Genomic DNA, 15,912 nt, shown 5'->3' with positions numbered 1-15,912 from the left:
TCTCCCTCTCTCCATTCCTCCTCCCTCACTCTCTCCATTCCTCCTCCCTCCCTCTCTCCATTCCTCCTCCCTCCCTCTCTCCATTCTCCATTCCTCCTCCCTCCCTCCCACTCTCCATTCCTCTTCCCTCCCTCCCTCTCTCCATTCCTCCTCCCTCCCTCTCTCCACTCTCCACTCCTCCTCCATCCCTCTCTCCACTCTCCACTCCTCCTCCCTCCCTCTCTCCACTATCCACTCCTCCTCCCTCCCTCCCTCTCTCCACTCTCCATTCCTCCTCCCTCCCTCTCTCCATTCCTCCTCCCTCCCTCTCTCCATTCCTCCTCCCCCTCTCTCCATTCCTCCTCTCTCCCTCTCTCCATTCCTCCTCCCTCCCTCCCTCCACTCCTCCTCCCTCCCTCTCTCCACTCCTCCTCCCTCCCTCTCTCCACTCCTCCTCCCTCCCTCTCTCCACTCCTCCTCCCTCCCTCTCTCCACTCTCCATTCCTCCTCCCTCCCTCTCTCCATTCCTCATCCCTCCCTCTCTCCATTCCTCCTCCCTCCCTCTCTCCATTCCTCCTCCCTCCCTCTCTCCATTCCTCCTCCCTCCCTCTCTCCATTCCTCCTCCCTCCACTCTCCTCTCCTCCTCCCTCACTCTCCATTCCTCCTCCCTCTCTCCATTCCTCCTCCCTCTCTCCACCCTCACTGCCCATTCCTCCTCCCTCCACTCTCCCTCCCACCTTCCCTCTACTCACCCTCCCTCCCTCCCACCCTCCCTCCCTCCCACCCTCACTCTCCATCCCCCTCTCGCCCACTTACCCTCCACCCCCTCACTCATCCCACCCTTCTCCTTTCTCACCAGGCTCTTGACCACTTTGAGCAGTTCCTCCATGACCACAGCGATGCCCTGGTACCCCAGCAGACGACACATGGCCTTGATGTGAGGAGGACCAACAAAGTGTCTGTAGAAACCAAAGATACTGCTGTACGCCAGGTTCAGAGCCTGTAGAGAGGTAGAGGGAGACAGGAAGTTAAGGGCCTGTAGAGAGGGGAGAGGTAGAGGGAGACAGGAAGTTAAGGGCCTGTAGAAACCAAAGATACTGCTGTACGCCAGGTTCAGAGCCTGTAGAGAGGTAGAGGGAGACAGGAAGTTAAGGGCCTGTAGAGAGGGGAGAGGTAGAGGGAGACAGGAAGTTAAGGGCCTGTAGAAACCAAAGATACTGCTGTACCCCAGGTTCAGAGCCTGTAGAGGGAGACAGGAAGTTAAGGGCCTGTAAAGAGGGGAGAGGTAGAGGGAGACAGGAAGTTAAGGGCCTGTAGAAACCAAAGATACTGCTGTACCCCAGGTTCAGAGCCTGTAGAGAGGGGCGAGGTAGAGGGAGACAGGAAGTTAAGGGCCTGTAGAGAGGGGAGAGGTAGAGGGAGACAGGAAGTTAAGGGCCTGTAGAAACCAAAGATACTGCTGTACCCCAGGTTCAGAGTCTGTAGAGAGGGGAGAGGTAGAGGGAGACAGGAAGTTAAGGGCCTGTAGAGAGGGGAGAGATAGAGGGAGACAGGAAGTTAAGGGCCTGTAGAGAGGGTAGAGGTAGAGGGAGAATGGAAGTTAAGGGCCTGTAGAGAGGGGAGAGGTAGAAGGAGACAGGAAGTTAAGGGCCTGTAGAGAGGGGAGAGGTAGAGGGAGACAGGAAGTTAAGGGCCTGTAGAAACCAAAGATACTGCTGTACCCCAGGTTCAGAGTCTGTAGAGAGGGGAGAGGTAGAGAGAGACAGGAAGTTAAGGTCCTGTAGAGAGGGGAGAGGTAGAGGGAGACAGGAAGTTAAGGGCCTGTAGAAACCAAAGATACTGCTGTACCCCAGGTTCAGAGCCTGAAGAGGGTGGAGAGAGGGAGACAGAGGGATAGAAAAGAGAGCGAGAGAGAGGGAAACAGGGAGAAAGAGAGAAAGTTATGCCAGAATTTTCCCCTACAATATTCACTTTCTCGCTCCCTGTCTGTCTGTCAGCTCTGAGTTGCTGTTGCTGTAATCACTCAGTGGCGATGCTCAGGACTGGAGGAGAAGTGTTCCACTACACTGTAGGGGACTGGAGGAGAAGTGTTCCACTACACTGTAGGGGACTGGAGGAGAAGTGTTCCACTACACTGTAGGGGACTGGAGGAGAAGTGTTCCACTACACTGTAGGGGACTGGAGGAGAAGTGTTCCACTACACTGTAGGGGACTGGAGGAGAAGTGTTCCACTACACTGTAGGGGACTGGAGGAGAAGTGTTCCACTACACTGTAGGGGACTGGAGGAGAAGTGTTCCACTACCCTGTAGGGGACTGGAGGAGAAGTGTTCCACTACACTGTAGGGGACTGGAGGAGAAGTGTTCCACTACACTGTAGGGGACTGGAGGAGAAGTGTTCCACTACACTGTAGGGGACTGGAGGAGAAGTGTTCCACTACACTGTAGGGGACTGGAGAAGAAGTGTTCCACTACACTGTAGGGGACTGGAGGAGAAGTGTTCCACTACACTGTAGGGGACTGGAGGAGAAGTGTTCCACTACACTGTAGGGGACTGGAGGAGAAGTGTTCCACTACACTGTAGGGGGCTGGAGGAGAAGTGTTCCACTACACTGTAGGGGGCTGGAGGAGAAGTGTTCCACTACACTGTAGGGGACTGGAGGAGAAGTGTTCCACTACACTGTAGGGGGCTGGAGGAGAAGTGTTCCACTACACTGTAGGGGACTGGAGGAGAAGTGTTCCACTACACTGTAGGGGACTGGAGGAGAAGTGTTCCACTACACTGTAGGGGACTGGAGGAGAAGTGTTCCACTATACTGTAGGGGGCTGGAGGAGAAGTGTTCCACTACACTGTAGGGGGCTGGAGGAGAAGTGTTCCACTACACTGTAGGGGACTGGAGGAGAAGTGTTCCACTACACTGTAGGGGGCTGGAGGAGAAGTGTTCCACTACACTGTAGGGGACTGGAGGAGAAGTGTTCCACTACACTGTAGGGGGCTTGACTCTGACTCTGTTTTACAAATCTTTCATTGAGAGTATTTGAACTTTTTGTATTGTTTGTTAGTTTGGTAATGCATATGTCAGCCAGAGAAATATGCTGAGAAGGATTATCACCAAAGCAAGCAAGATACTGGGAGTCCAACAGACAGGCCTGGAGGAGATCTTTAAGGTCAGGGCCCTCCCCAAGGTACTTGGAGTCAAACAGACAGGCCTGGAGGAGATCTTTAAGGTCAGGGCCCTCCCCAAGGTACTTGGAGTCAAACAGTCAGGCCTGGAGGAGATCTTTAAGGTCAGGTTCCTCCCCAAGGTACTTGGAGTCAAACAGTCAGGCCTGGAGGAGATCTTTAAGGTCAGGTTCCTCCCCAAGGTACTTGGAGTCAAACAGACAGGCCTGGAGGAGATCTTTAAGGTCAGGGCCCTCCCCAAGGTACTTGGAGTCAAACAGACAGGCCTGGATGAGATCTTTAAGGTCAGGGCCCTCCCCAAGGTACTTGGAGTCAAACAGACAGACCTGGAGGAGATCTTTAAGGTCAGGGCCCTCCCCAAGGTACTTGGAGTCAAACAGACAGGCCTGGAGGAGATCTTTAAGGTCAGGGCCCTTCCCAAGGTACTTGGAGTCAAACAGACAGGCCTGGAGGAGATCTTTAAGGTCAGGGCCCTCCCCAAGGTACTTGGAGTCAAACAGTCAGGCCTGGAGGAGATCTTTAAGGTCAGGTTCCTCCCCAAGGTACTTGGAGTCAAACAGTCAGGCCTGGAGGAGATCTTTAAGGTCAGGTTCCTCCCCAAGGTACTTGGAGTCAAACAGACAGGCCTGGAGGAGATCTTTAAGGTCAGGGCCCTCCCCAAGGTACTTGGAGTCAAACAGACAGGCTTGGATGAGATCTTTAAGGTCAGGGCCCTCCCCAAGGTACTTGGAGTCAAACAGACAGACCTGGAGGAGATCTTTAAGGTCAGGGCCCTCCCCAAGGTACTTGGAGTCAAACAGACAGGCCTGGAGGAGATCTTTAAGGTCAGGGCCCTTCCCAAGGTACTTGGAGTCAAACAGACAGGCCTGGAGGAGATCTTTAAGGTCAGGGCCCTCCCCAAGGTACTTGGAGTCAAACAGACAGGCCTGGAGGAGATTTTTAAGGTCAGGTTCCTCCCCAAGGTACTTGGAGTCAAACCGACAGGCCTGGAGGAGATCTTTAAGGTCAGGGCCCTCCCCAAGGTACTTGGAGTCAAACAGACAGGATGAGATCTTTAAGGTCAGGACCCTCCCCAAGGTACTTGGAGTCAAACAGACAGTTTTCCGTACAGGTACTGGGGCTGGGTAGGGTTGTACTGACCTTTGACCCGTACTGGGGCTGGGTAGGGTTGTACTGACCTTTGACCCGTACTGGGGCTGGGTAGGGTTATACTGACCTTTGACCCGTACTGGGGCTGGGTAGGGTTATACTGACCTTTGAGCCATACAGGTACTGGGGCTGGGTAGGGTTATACTTACCTTTGACCCATACAGGTACTGGGGCTGGGTAGGGTTATACTGACCTTTGACCCGTACAGGTACTGGGGCTGGGTAGGGTTATACTGACCTTTGAGCCGTACAGGTACTGGGGCTGGGTAGGGTTATACTGACCTTTGACCCATACAGGTACTGGGGCTGGGCAGGTTTATACTGACCTTTGACCCGTACAGGTACTGGGGCTGGGTAGGGTTGTACTGACCTTTGACCCGTACTGGGGCTGGGTAGGGTTATACTGACCTTTGACCCGTACAGGTACTGGGGCTGGGTAGGGTTATACTGACCTTTGAGCCGTACAGGTACTGGGGCTGGGCGTTGGGCGGCTTGTCCCTCTGGAACTCCTGAGAGAAGGGCAGGACCGTGCGGACAAACCTAGAGAGAAGAGAGAGATTGGATATTCCAATTAATAATTAATATTTTCCATTAACCACAGAGAGCCCTCACAACGACAGGGAGAGAGACAGGAATACATTTCATAATGGTGATTAAGAACTTAAAACAAGTCCACCTGGTTTCTACCCCCCCTCTCTCTCTCCCCCATCAGGGATCCACCTGGTTTCTACCCCCCCCTCTCTCTCCCCCATCAGGAATCCACCTGGTTTCTACCCCCTCCTCCCCCCTCTCTCTCCCCCCTCCCTCTCTCTCCCCCATCAGGGATCCACCTGGTTTCTACCCCCCCCCCCCTCTCTGTCCCCCATCAGGGATCCAGCTGGTTTCTACCCCCTCCCTCTCTCTCCCCCATCAGGGATCCACCTGGTTTCTACCCACCCCTCTCTCTCCCCCATCAGGGATCCAGCTGGTTTCTACCCCCCCCTCTCTCTCCCCCATTAGCGATCCACCTGGTTTCTACCCCCTCCCTCTCTCTCTCCTCCATCAGGGATCAACATGGTTTCTACCCCCCTCTCTCTCTCTCCCATCAGGGATCAACCTGGTTTCTACCCCCCTCTCTCTCTCCCATCAGGGATCCACCTGGTTTCTACCCCCCTCTCTCTCTCCCCCATCAGGGATCCACCTGGTTTCTACCCCCCCTCTCTCTCCCCCATCAGGGATCCAGCTGGTTTCTACCCCCTCCTCTCTCTCCCCCATCAGGGATCCACCTGGTTTCTACCCCCCCTCTCTCTCCCCCATCAGGGATCCACTTGGTTTCTACCCCCTCTTCTCTCTCCCCCATCAGGGATCCACCTGGTTTCTACCCCCCCCCTCTCTCCCCGATCAGGGATCCACCTGGTTTCTACCCCCCCCATCACAGATTTCTGACTACATCAGATGAAACATCCTCATCACAGCTAGCTGTACACGTGTCAGACAGACTGCTCTGATATGTAATGAAGAAATCCTTCATAACCCCCTCTGCTGTTAACAAGAACAGGTGGAAATCCTTCATAACCCCCTCTGCTGTAAACAAGAACTGGTAGAAATCCTTCATAACCCCCTCTGCTGTTAACAAGAACAGGTGGAAATCCTTCATAACCCCCTCTGCTGTAAACAAGAACAGGTAGAAATCCTTCATAACCCCCTCTGCTGTTAACAAGAACAGGTGGAAATCCTTCATAACCCCCTCTGCTGTTAACAAGAACAGGTAGAAATCCTTCATAACCCCCTCTGCTGTTAACAAGAACAGGTGGAAATCCTTCATAACCCCCTCTGCTGTTAACAAGAACAGGTGGAAATCCTTCATAACCCCCTCTGCTGTTAACAAGAACAGGTGGAAATCCTTCATAACCCCCTCTGCTGTAAACAAGAACAGGTGGAAATCCTTCATAACCCCCTCTGCTGTTAACAAGCACAGGTAGAAATCCTTCATAACCCCCTCTGCTATTAACAAGAACAGGTAGAAATCCTTCATAACCCCCTCTGCTGTTAACAAGAACAGGTAGAAATGCTTCATAACCCCCTCTGCTGTTAACAAGAACAGGTGGAAATCCTTCATAACCCCCTCTGCTGTTACCAAGAACAGGTGGAAATCCTTCATAACCCCCTCTGCTGTAAACAAGAACAGGTAGAAATCCTTCATAACCCCCTCTGCTGTTAACAAGAACAGGTAGAAATCCTTCATAACCCCCTCTGCTATTAACAAGAACAGGTGGAAATCCTTCATAACCCCCTCTGCTGTTAACAAGAACAGGTGGAAATCCTTCATAACCCCCTCTGCTGTAAACAAGAGCAGGTGGAAATCCTTCATAACCCCCTCTGCTGTAAACAAGAACAGGTAGAAATCCTTCATAACCCCCTCTGCTGTAAACAAGAACAGGTAGAAATCCTTCATAACCCCCTCTGCTGTTAACAAGAACAGGTAGAAATCCTTCATAACCCCCTCTGCTGTAAACAAGAACAGGTATAAATCCTTCATAACCCCCTCTGCTGTAAACAAGAACAGGTGGAAATCCTTCATAACCCCCTCTGCTGTAAACAAGAACAGGTGGAAATCCTTCATAACTCCCTCTGCTGTTACCAAGAACAGGTGGAAATCCTTCATAACCCCCTCTGCTGTAAACAAGAACAGGTAGAAATCCTTCATAACCCCATCTGCTGTTAACAAGAACAGTTAGTGGATCCGTAGTAGCAGTAGTTGTGTGTAGTTGTAGCAGTAGTTGTGTTACCTGTTAGTAGATCCGTTGTAGCAGTAGTTGGGGAGGAAATCGTAGTTGAGTTCCCAGAAGACATGGAGTGTGATGCGTCCGTAGGGGGCGGAGACATTGTGATTGGCCTCCCGGAACATGGCGTCCATACTGTCCAGCGTCAGGAACTTAGACAGCAGCTTGTGGGTCATACGGTTGATGTTCATCAGACCTTCTAGTTCCTGTTACAAGGAGGAGGAGAAGACAGCTTGTGGGTCATACGGTTGATCTTCATCAGACCTTCTAGTTCCTGTTACAAGGAGGAGGAGAAGACAGTTTGTGGGTCATACGGTTGATGTTCATCAGACCTTCTAGTTCCTGTTACAAGGAGGAGGAGAAGACAGTTTGTGGGTCATACGGTTGATATTCATCAGACCTTCTAGTTCCTGTTACAAGGAGGAGGAGAAGACAGCTTGTGGGTCATACGGTTGATCTTCATCAGACCTTCTAGTTCCTGTTACAAGGAGGAGGAGAAGACAGTTTGTGGGTCATACGGTTGATGTTCATCAGACCTTCTAGTTCCTGTTACAAGGAGGAGGAGAAGACAGTTTGTGGGTCATACGGTTGATGTTCATCAGACCTTCTAGTTCCTGTTACAAGGAGGAGGAGAAGACAGTTTGTGGGTCATACGGTTGATGTTCATCAGACCTTCTAGTTCCTGTTACAAGGAGGAGGAGAAGACAGTTTGTGGGTCATACGGTTGATGTTCATCAGACCTTCTAGTTCCTGTTACAAGGAGGAGGAGAAGACAGTTTGTGGGTCATACGGTTGATGTTCATCAGACCTTCTAGTTCCTGTTACAAGGAGGAGGAGAAGACAGTTTGTGGGTCATACGGTTGATGTTCATCAGACCTTCTAGTTCCTGTTACAAGGAGGAGGAGAAGACAGTTTGTGGGTCATACGATTGATGTTCATCAGACCTTCTAGTTCCTGTTACAAGGAGGAGGAGAAGACAGCTTGTGGGTCATACGGTTGATGTTCATCAGACCTTCTAGTTCCTGTTACAAGGAGGGAGAGAAGACAGTTTGTGGGTCATACGGTTGATGTTCATCAGACCTTCTAGTTCCTGTTACAAGGAGGAGGAGAAGACAGTTTGTGGGTCATACGGTTGATGTTCATCAGACCTTCTAGTTCCTGTTACAAGGAGGAGGAGAAGACAGCTTGTGGTTCATACGGTTGATGTTCATCAGACCTTCTAGTTCCTGTTACAAGGAGGAGGAGAAGACAGTTTGTGGGTCATACGGTTGATGTTCATCAGACCTTCTAGTTCCTGTTACAAGGAGGAGGAGAAGACAGTTTGTGGGTCATACGGTTGATGTTCATCAGACCTTCTTGTTCCTGTTACAAGGAGGAGGAGAAGACAGTTTGTGGGTCATACGGTTGATGTTCATCAGACCTTCTAGTTCCTGTTACAAGGAGGAGGAGAAGACAGCTTGTGGGTCATACGGTTGATGTTCATCAGACCTTCTAGTTCCTGTTACAAGGAGGAGGAGAAGACAGCTTGTGGGTCATACGGTTGATGTTCATCAGACCTTCTAGTTCCTGTTACAAGGAGGAGGAGAAGACAGCTTGTGGGTCATACGGTTGATGTTCATCAGACCTTCTAGTTCCTGTTACAAGGAGGAGGAGAAGACAGCTTGTGGGTCATACGGTTGATGTTCATCAGACCTTCTAGTTCCTGTTACAAGGAGGAGGAGAAGACAGCTTGTGGGTCATACGGTTGATGTTCATCAGACCTTCTAGTTCCTGTTACAAGGATGAGGAGAAGACAGTTTGTGGGTCATACGGTTGATGTTCATCAGACCTTCTAGTTCCTGTTACAAGGAGGAGGAGAAGACAGCTTGTGGGTCATACGGTTGATGTTCATCAGACCTTCTAGTTCCTGTTACAAGGAGGAGGAGAAGACAGTTTGTGGGTCATACGGTTGATGTTCATCAGACCTTCTAGTTCCTGTTACAAGGAGGAGGAGAAGACAGTTTGTGGGTCATACGGTTGATGTTCATCAGACCTTCTAGTTCCTGTTACAAGGAAGGAGGAGAAGACAGTTTGTGGGTCATACGGTTGATGTTTATCAGACCTTCTAGTTCCTGTTACAAGGATGGGGAGAAGACAGCTTGTGGGTCATACGGTTGATGTTCATCAGACCTTCTAGTTCCTGTTACAAGGATGGGGAGAAGACAGTTTGTGGGTCATACGGTTGATGTTCATCAGACCTTCTAGTTCCTGTTACAAGGAGGGGGAGAAGACAGTTTGTGGGTCATACGGTTGATGTTCATCAGACCTTCTAGTTCCTGTTACAAGGAGGAGGAGAAGACAGTTTGTGGGTCATACGGTTGATGTTCATCAGACCTTCTAGTTCCTGTTACAAGGAGGAGGAGAAGACAGCTTGTGGGTCATACGGTTGATGTTCATCAGACCTTTCTGTTCCTGTTACAAGGATGGGGAGAAGACAGTTTGTGGGTCATACGGTTGATGTTCATCAGACCTTCTAGTTCCTGTTACAAGGAGGAGGAGAAGACAGTTTGTGGGTCATACGGTTGATGTTCATCAGACCTTCTTGTTCCTGTTACAAGGAGGAGGAGAAGACAGTTTGTGGGTCATACGGTTGATGTTCATCAGACCTTCTAGTTCCGGTTACAAGGAGGAGGAGAAGACAGCTTGTGGGTCATACGGTTGATGTTCATCAGACCTTCTAGTTCCTGTTACAAGGAGGAGGAGAAGACAGCTTGTGGGTCATACGGTTGATGTTCATCAGACCTTCTAGTTCCTGTTACAAGGAGGAGGAGAAGACAGCTTGTGGGTCATACGGTTGATGTTCATCAGACCTTCTAGTTCCTGTTACAAGGAGGAGGAGAAGACAGCTTGTGGGTCATACGGTTGATGTTCATCAGACCTTCTAGTTCCTGTTACAAGGAGGAGGAGAAGACAGTTTGTGGGTCATACGGTTGATGTTCATCAGACCTTCTAGTTCCTGTTACAAGGATGAGGAGAAGACAGTTTGCGGGTCATACGGTTGATGTTCATCAGACCTTCTAGTTCCTGTTACAAGGAGGAGGAGAAGACAGCTTGTGGGTCATACGGTTGATGTTCATCAGACCTTCTAGTTCCTGTTACAAGGAGGAGGAGAAGACAGTTTGTGGGTCATACGGTTGATGTTCATCAGACCTTCTAGTTCCTGTTACAAGGAGGAGGAGAAGACAGTTTGTAGGTCATACGGTTGATGTTCATCAGACCTTCTAGTTCCTGTTACAAGGAGGAGGAGAAGACAGCTTGTGGGTCATACGGTTGATGTCCAATCAGACCTTCTAGTTCCTGTTACAAGGAGGGGGAGAAGACAGCTTGTGGGTCATACGGTTGATGTTCATCAGACCTTCTAGTTCCTGTTACAAGGAGGAGGAGAAGACAGCTTGTGGGTCATACGGTTGATGTTCATCAGACCTTCTAGTTCCTGTTACAAGGAGGAGGAGAAGACAGTTTGTGGGTCATACGGTTGATGTTCATCAGACCTTCTAGTTCCTGTTACAAGGAGGAGGAGAAGACAGCTTGTGGGTCATACGGTTGATGTTCATCAGACCTTCTAGTTCCTGTTACAAGGATGGGGAGAAGACAGTTTGTGGGTCATACGGTTGATGTTCATCAGACCTTCTAGTTCCTGTTACAAGGAGGAGGAGAAGACAGTTTGTGGGTCATACGGTTGATGTTCATCAGACCTTCTTGTTCCTGTTACAAGGAGGAGGAGAAGACAGTTTGTGGGTCATACGGTTGATGTTCATCAGACCTTCTAGTTCCGGTTACAAGGAGGAGGAGAAGACAGCTTGTGGGTCATACGGTTGATGTTCATCAGACCTTCTAGTTCCTGTTACAAGGAGGAGGAGAAGACAGCTTGTGGGTCATACGGTTGATGTTCATCAGACCTTCTAGTTCCTGTTACAAGGAGGAGGAGAAGACAGCTTGTGGGTCATACGGTTGATGTTCATCAGACCTTCTAGTTCCTGTTACAAGGAGGAGGAGAAGACAGCTTGTGGGTCATACGGTTGATGTTCATCAGACCTTCTAGTTCCTGTTACAAGGATGAGGAGAAGACAGTTTGCGGGTCATACGGTTGATGTTCATCAGACCTTCTAGTTCCTGTTACAAGGAGGAGGAGAAGACAGCTTGTGGGTCATACGGTTGATGTTCATCAGACCTTCTAGTTCCTGTTACAAGGAGGAGGAGAAGACAGTTTGTGGGTCATACGGTTGATGTTCATCAGACCTTCTAGTTCCTGTTACAAGGAGGAGGAGAAGACAGTTTGTAGGTCATACGGTTGATGTTCATCAGACCTTCTAGTTCCTGTTACAAGGAGGAGGAGAAGACAGCTTGTGGGTCATACGGTTGATGTCCAATCAGACCTTCTAGTTCCTGTTACAAGGAGGGGGAGAAGACAGCTTGTGGGTCATACGGTTGATGTTCATCAGACCTTCTAGTTCCTGTTACAAGGAGGAGGAGAAGACAGCTTGTGGGTCATACGGTTGATGTTCATCAGACCTTCTAGTTTCTGTTACAAGGATGGGGAGAAGACAGTTTGTGGGTCATACGGTTGATGTTCATCAGACCTTCTAGTTCCTGTTACAAGGAGGAGGAGAAGACAGCTTGTGGGTCATACGGTTGATGTTCATCAGACCTTCTAGTTCCTGTTACAAGGAGGAGGAGAAGACAGCTTGTGGGTCATACGGTTGATGTTCATCAGACCTTCTAGTTCCTGAAACAAGGAGGAGGAGAAGACAGTTTGTGGGTCATACGGTTGATGTTCATCAGACCTTCTAGTTCCTGTTACAAGGAGGAGGAGAAGACAGCTTGTGGGTCATACGGTTGATGTTCATCAGACCTTCTAGTTCCTGTTACAAGGAGGAGGAGAAGACAGCTTGTGGGTCATACGGTTGATGTTCATCAGACCTTCTAGTTCCTGTTACAAGGAGGAGGAGAAGACAGTTTGTGGGTCATACGGTTGATGTTCATCAGACCTTCTAGTTCCTGTTACAAGGAGGAGGAGAAGACAGTTTGTGGGTCATACGGTTGATGTTCATCAGACCTTCTAGTTCCTGTTACAAGGAGGAGGAGAAGACAGCTTGTGGGTCATACGGTTGATGTTCATCAGACCTTCTAGTTCCTGTTACAAGGATGGGGAGAAGACAGCTTGTGGGTCATACGGTTGATGTTCATCAGACCTTCTAGTTCCTGTTACAAGGATGGGGAGAAGACAGTTTGTGGGTCATACGGTTGATGTTCATCAGACCTTCTAGTTCCTGTTACAAGGAGGAGGAGAAGACAGCTTGTGGGTCATACGGTTGATGTTCATCAGACCTTCTAGTTCCTGTTACAAGGAGGAGGAGAAGACAGTTTGTGGGTCATACGGTTGATGTTCATCAGACCTTCTAGTTCCTGTTACAAGGAGGAGGAGAAGACAGCTTGTGGGTCATACGGTTGATGTCCAATCAGACCTTCTAGTTCCTGTTACAAGGAGGGGGAGAAGACAGCTTGTGGGTCATACGGTTGATGTTCATCAGACCTTCTAGTTCCTGTTACAAGGAGGAGGAGAAGACAGCTTGTGGGTCATACGGTTGATGTTCATCAGACCTTCTAGTTCCTGTTACAAGGATGGGGAGAAGACAGTTTGTGGGTCATACGGTTGATGTTCATCAGACCTTCTAGTTCCTGTTACAAGGAGGAGGAGAAGACAGCTTGTGGGTCATACGGTTGATGTTCATCAGACCTTCTAGTTCCTGTTACAAGGAGGAGGAGAAGACAGCTTGTGGGTCATACGGTTGATGTTCATCAGACCTTCTAGTTCCTGAAACAAGGAGGAGGAGAAGACAGTTTGTGGGTCATACGGTTGATGTTCATCAGACCTTCTAGTTCCTGTTACAAGGAGGAGGAGAAGACAGCTTGTGGGTCATACGGTTGATGTTCATCAGACCTTCTAGTTCCTGTTACAAGGAGGAGGAGAAGACAGCTTGTGGGTCATACGGTTGATGTTCATCAGACCTTCTAGTTCCTGTTACAAGGAGGAGGAGAAGACAGTTTGTGGGTCATACGGTTGATGTTCATCAGACCTTCTAGTTCCTGTTACAAGGAGGAGGAGAAGACAGTTTGTGGGTCATACGGTTGATGTTCATCAGACCTTCTAGTTCCTGTTACAAGGAAGGAGGAGAAGACAGTTTGTGGGTCATACGGTTGATGTTCATCAGACCTTCTAGTTCCTGTTACAAGGATGGGGAGAAGACAGCTTGTGGGTCATACGGTTGATGTTCATCAGACCTTCTAGTTCCTGTTACAAGGATGGGGAGAAGACAGTTTGTGGGTCATACGGTTGATGTTCATCAGACCTTCTAGTTCCTGTTACAAGGAGGAGGAGAAGACAGTTTGTGGGTCATACGGTTGATGTTCATCAGACCTTCTAGTTCCTGTTACAAGGAGGAGGAGAAGACAGTTTGTGGGTCATACGGTTGATGTTCATCAGACCTTCTAGTTCCTGTTACAAGGAGGAGGAGAAGACAGCTTGTGGGTCATACGGTTGATGTCCAATCAGACCTTCTAGTTCCTGTTACAAGGAGGGGGAGAAGACAGCTTGTGGGTCATACGGTTGATGTTCATCAGACCTTCTAGTTCCTGTTATAAGGAGGAGGAGAAGACAGTTTGTGGGTCATACGGTTGATGTTCATCAGACCTTCTAGTTCCTGTTACAAGGATGGGGAGAAGACAGTTTGTGGGTCATACGGTTGATGTTCATCAGACCTTCTAGTTCCTGTTACAAGGATGGGGAGAAGACAGTTTGTGGGTCATACGGTTGATGTCCAATCAGACCTTCTAGTTCCTGTTACACAGTGGACAGTCAATAAATAACACAGACACACTTAAAGCAGGTCGTACCACGATGGATGTGAGGTCCTCGCTCTCAAAGCGGTTGATGGCCAGCTCCAGAGACTTGTAGAGAGCAGCAGACACTCTCTGGGTGATCAGACGGTTCAGGTCTATGGAACGACCCAGCAGCTAGAGAGAGGAGAGGAACCAACATGACAGACAGACACAACCCAGGACTGTTAGGGAGAATCATACAAAAATTTAAACTCATCAAAAAAATAAACGTCCTCTTACTGTCAACTGCGTTACATTTTCAGCAAACTTAACAGTTGTAAATATTTGTATGAACATAAAAATAATCAACAACTGAGACATAAACTGAACAAGTTTCACAGACATGTGACTAACAGAAATTGAATAATGTGTCCCTGAACAAAGGGGGGGTCAAAATCAAAAGTAACAGTCAGTATCTGGTGTGGCCACCAGCTGCATTAAGTACTGCAGTGCATCTCCTCCTCATGGACTGCACCAGATTTGCCAGTTCTGGCTGTGAGATGTTACTCCACTCTTCCACCAAGGCACCTGCATGTTCCCGGACATTTCTGTGGGGAATGGTCCTAGCCCTCACCCTCCGATCCAACAGGTCCCAGACGTGCTCAATGGGATTGAGATCCAGGCTCTTCGCTGGCCATGGCAAAACACTGACATTCCTGTCTTGCAGGAAATCATGCACAGAACAAGCAGTATGGCTGGTGGCATTGTCATGCTGGAGGGTCATGTCAGGATGAGCCTGCAGGAAGGGTACCATATGAGGGAGGAGGATGTCTTCCCTGTAACGCACAGAGTTGAGATTGCCTGCAATGACACACCGCCCCAGACCATGACGGACCCTCCACCTCCAAATCGATCCCGCTCCAGAGTACAGGCCTCAGTGTAACGCTCATTCCTTTGATGATAAATGCGAATCTGACCATCACCCATGGTGAGACAAAACCGCGACTCGTCAGTGAAGAGCACTTTTTGCCAGTCCTGTCTGGTCCAGCGATGGTGGGTTTGTGCCCATAAGCGATGTTGTTGCCGGTGATGTCTGGTGAGGACCTGCCTTACAACAGACCTACAAGCCCTCAGTCCAGCCTCTCTCAGTCTGAGCACTGATAGGCGACGTTGATGCTGGTGATGTCTGGTGAGGACCTGCCTTACAACAGACCTACAAGCCCTCAGTCCAGCCTCTCTCAGCCTATTGAGGACAGTCTGAGCACTGATGGAGGGATTGTGCCTTCCTGGTGTATCTCGGGCAGTTGTTGGTGCCATCCTGTACCTGTCCCACAGGTGTGATGTTCGGATGTACCGATCCTGTGCAGGTGTTGTTACACGTGGTCTGTCACTGCGAGGACAATCAGCTGTCCGTCCTGTCTCCCTGTAGTGCTGTCTTAGGCGTCTCACAGTACGGACATTGCAGTTTACTGCCCTGGCCACATCTGCAGTCCTCATGCCTCCTTGCAGCATGCCTAAGGCACGTTCACGCAGATGAGCAGGGACCCTGGGCATCTTTTTTTTTGTGTTTTTCAGAGTCAGTAGAAAAGCCTCTTTAGTGTCCTAAGTTTTCGTAACTGTGACCTTAATTGCCAACCGTCTGTAAACTGTTAGTGTGTTAACGACCGTTCCACAGGTGCATTAATAGTTTATGTATGTATGTATTTATTTATTATTGATTTATTTATTTGCAGAGAATGCCAGAAGAAGAATAATCATTGAATTACCACAGTGAAGGGTCTCGTAGTGGTTAGGGTTAGGGGTCAGGGGTTACCTGTACATGGCGTTGTTTCAGCAGGGTCTCGTAGTGGTTAGGGGTCAGGGGTTACCTGTACATGGCGTTGTTTCAGCAGGGTCTCGTAGCGGTTGGAGGGTTAGGGGTCAGGGATCAGAGGGTTACCTGTACATGGCGTTGTTTCAGCAGGGTCTCGTAGCGGTTGGAG

General features: G+C 49.5%; 1 protein-coding gene across 1 annotated transcript; it reads right to left on the bottom strand.

Annotated features, from left to right (window-relative positions):
• Positions 1-728: 728 nt before the first annotated feature.
• Positions 729-15,843, bottom strand: LOC139414183 (cytoplasmic FMR1-interacting protein 1 homolog; the record flags this gene model as incomplete). Its single annotated transcript, XM_071162074.1, has 5 exons — positions 729-980; positions 4,763-4,850; positions 7,079-7,278; positions 14,006-14,125; positions 15,799-15,843. Coding segments are annotated over 5 exons (705 nt in total), but the record flags the coding sequence as incomplete, so codon positions are not given.
• Between the last annotated feature and the right edge of the window lie 69 nt (positions 15,844-15,912).

This window comes from Oncorhynchus clarkii, chromosome 1 (assembly GCF_045791955.1).
Source record: "Oncorhynchus clarkii lewisi isolate Uvic-CL-2024 chromosome 1, UVic_Ocla_1.0, whole genome shotgun sequence".
NCBI classification, from domain to species: domain Eukaryota; kingdom Metazoa; phylum Chordata; class Actinopteri; order Salmoniformes; family Salmonidae; genus Oncorhynchus; species Oncorhynchus clarkii.
The sequence above is the reverse complement of the archived record's forward strand: the minus strand, read 5'-3'. Positions and strand labels throughout refer to the sequence as shown.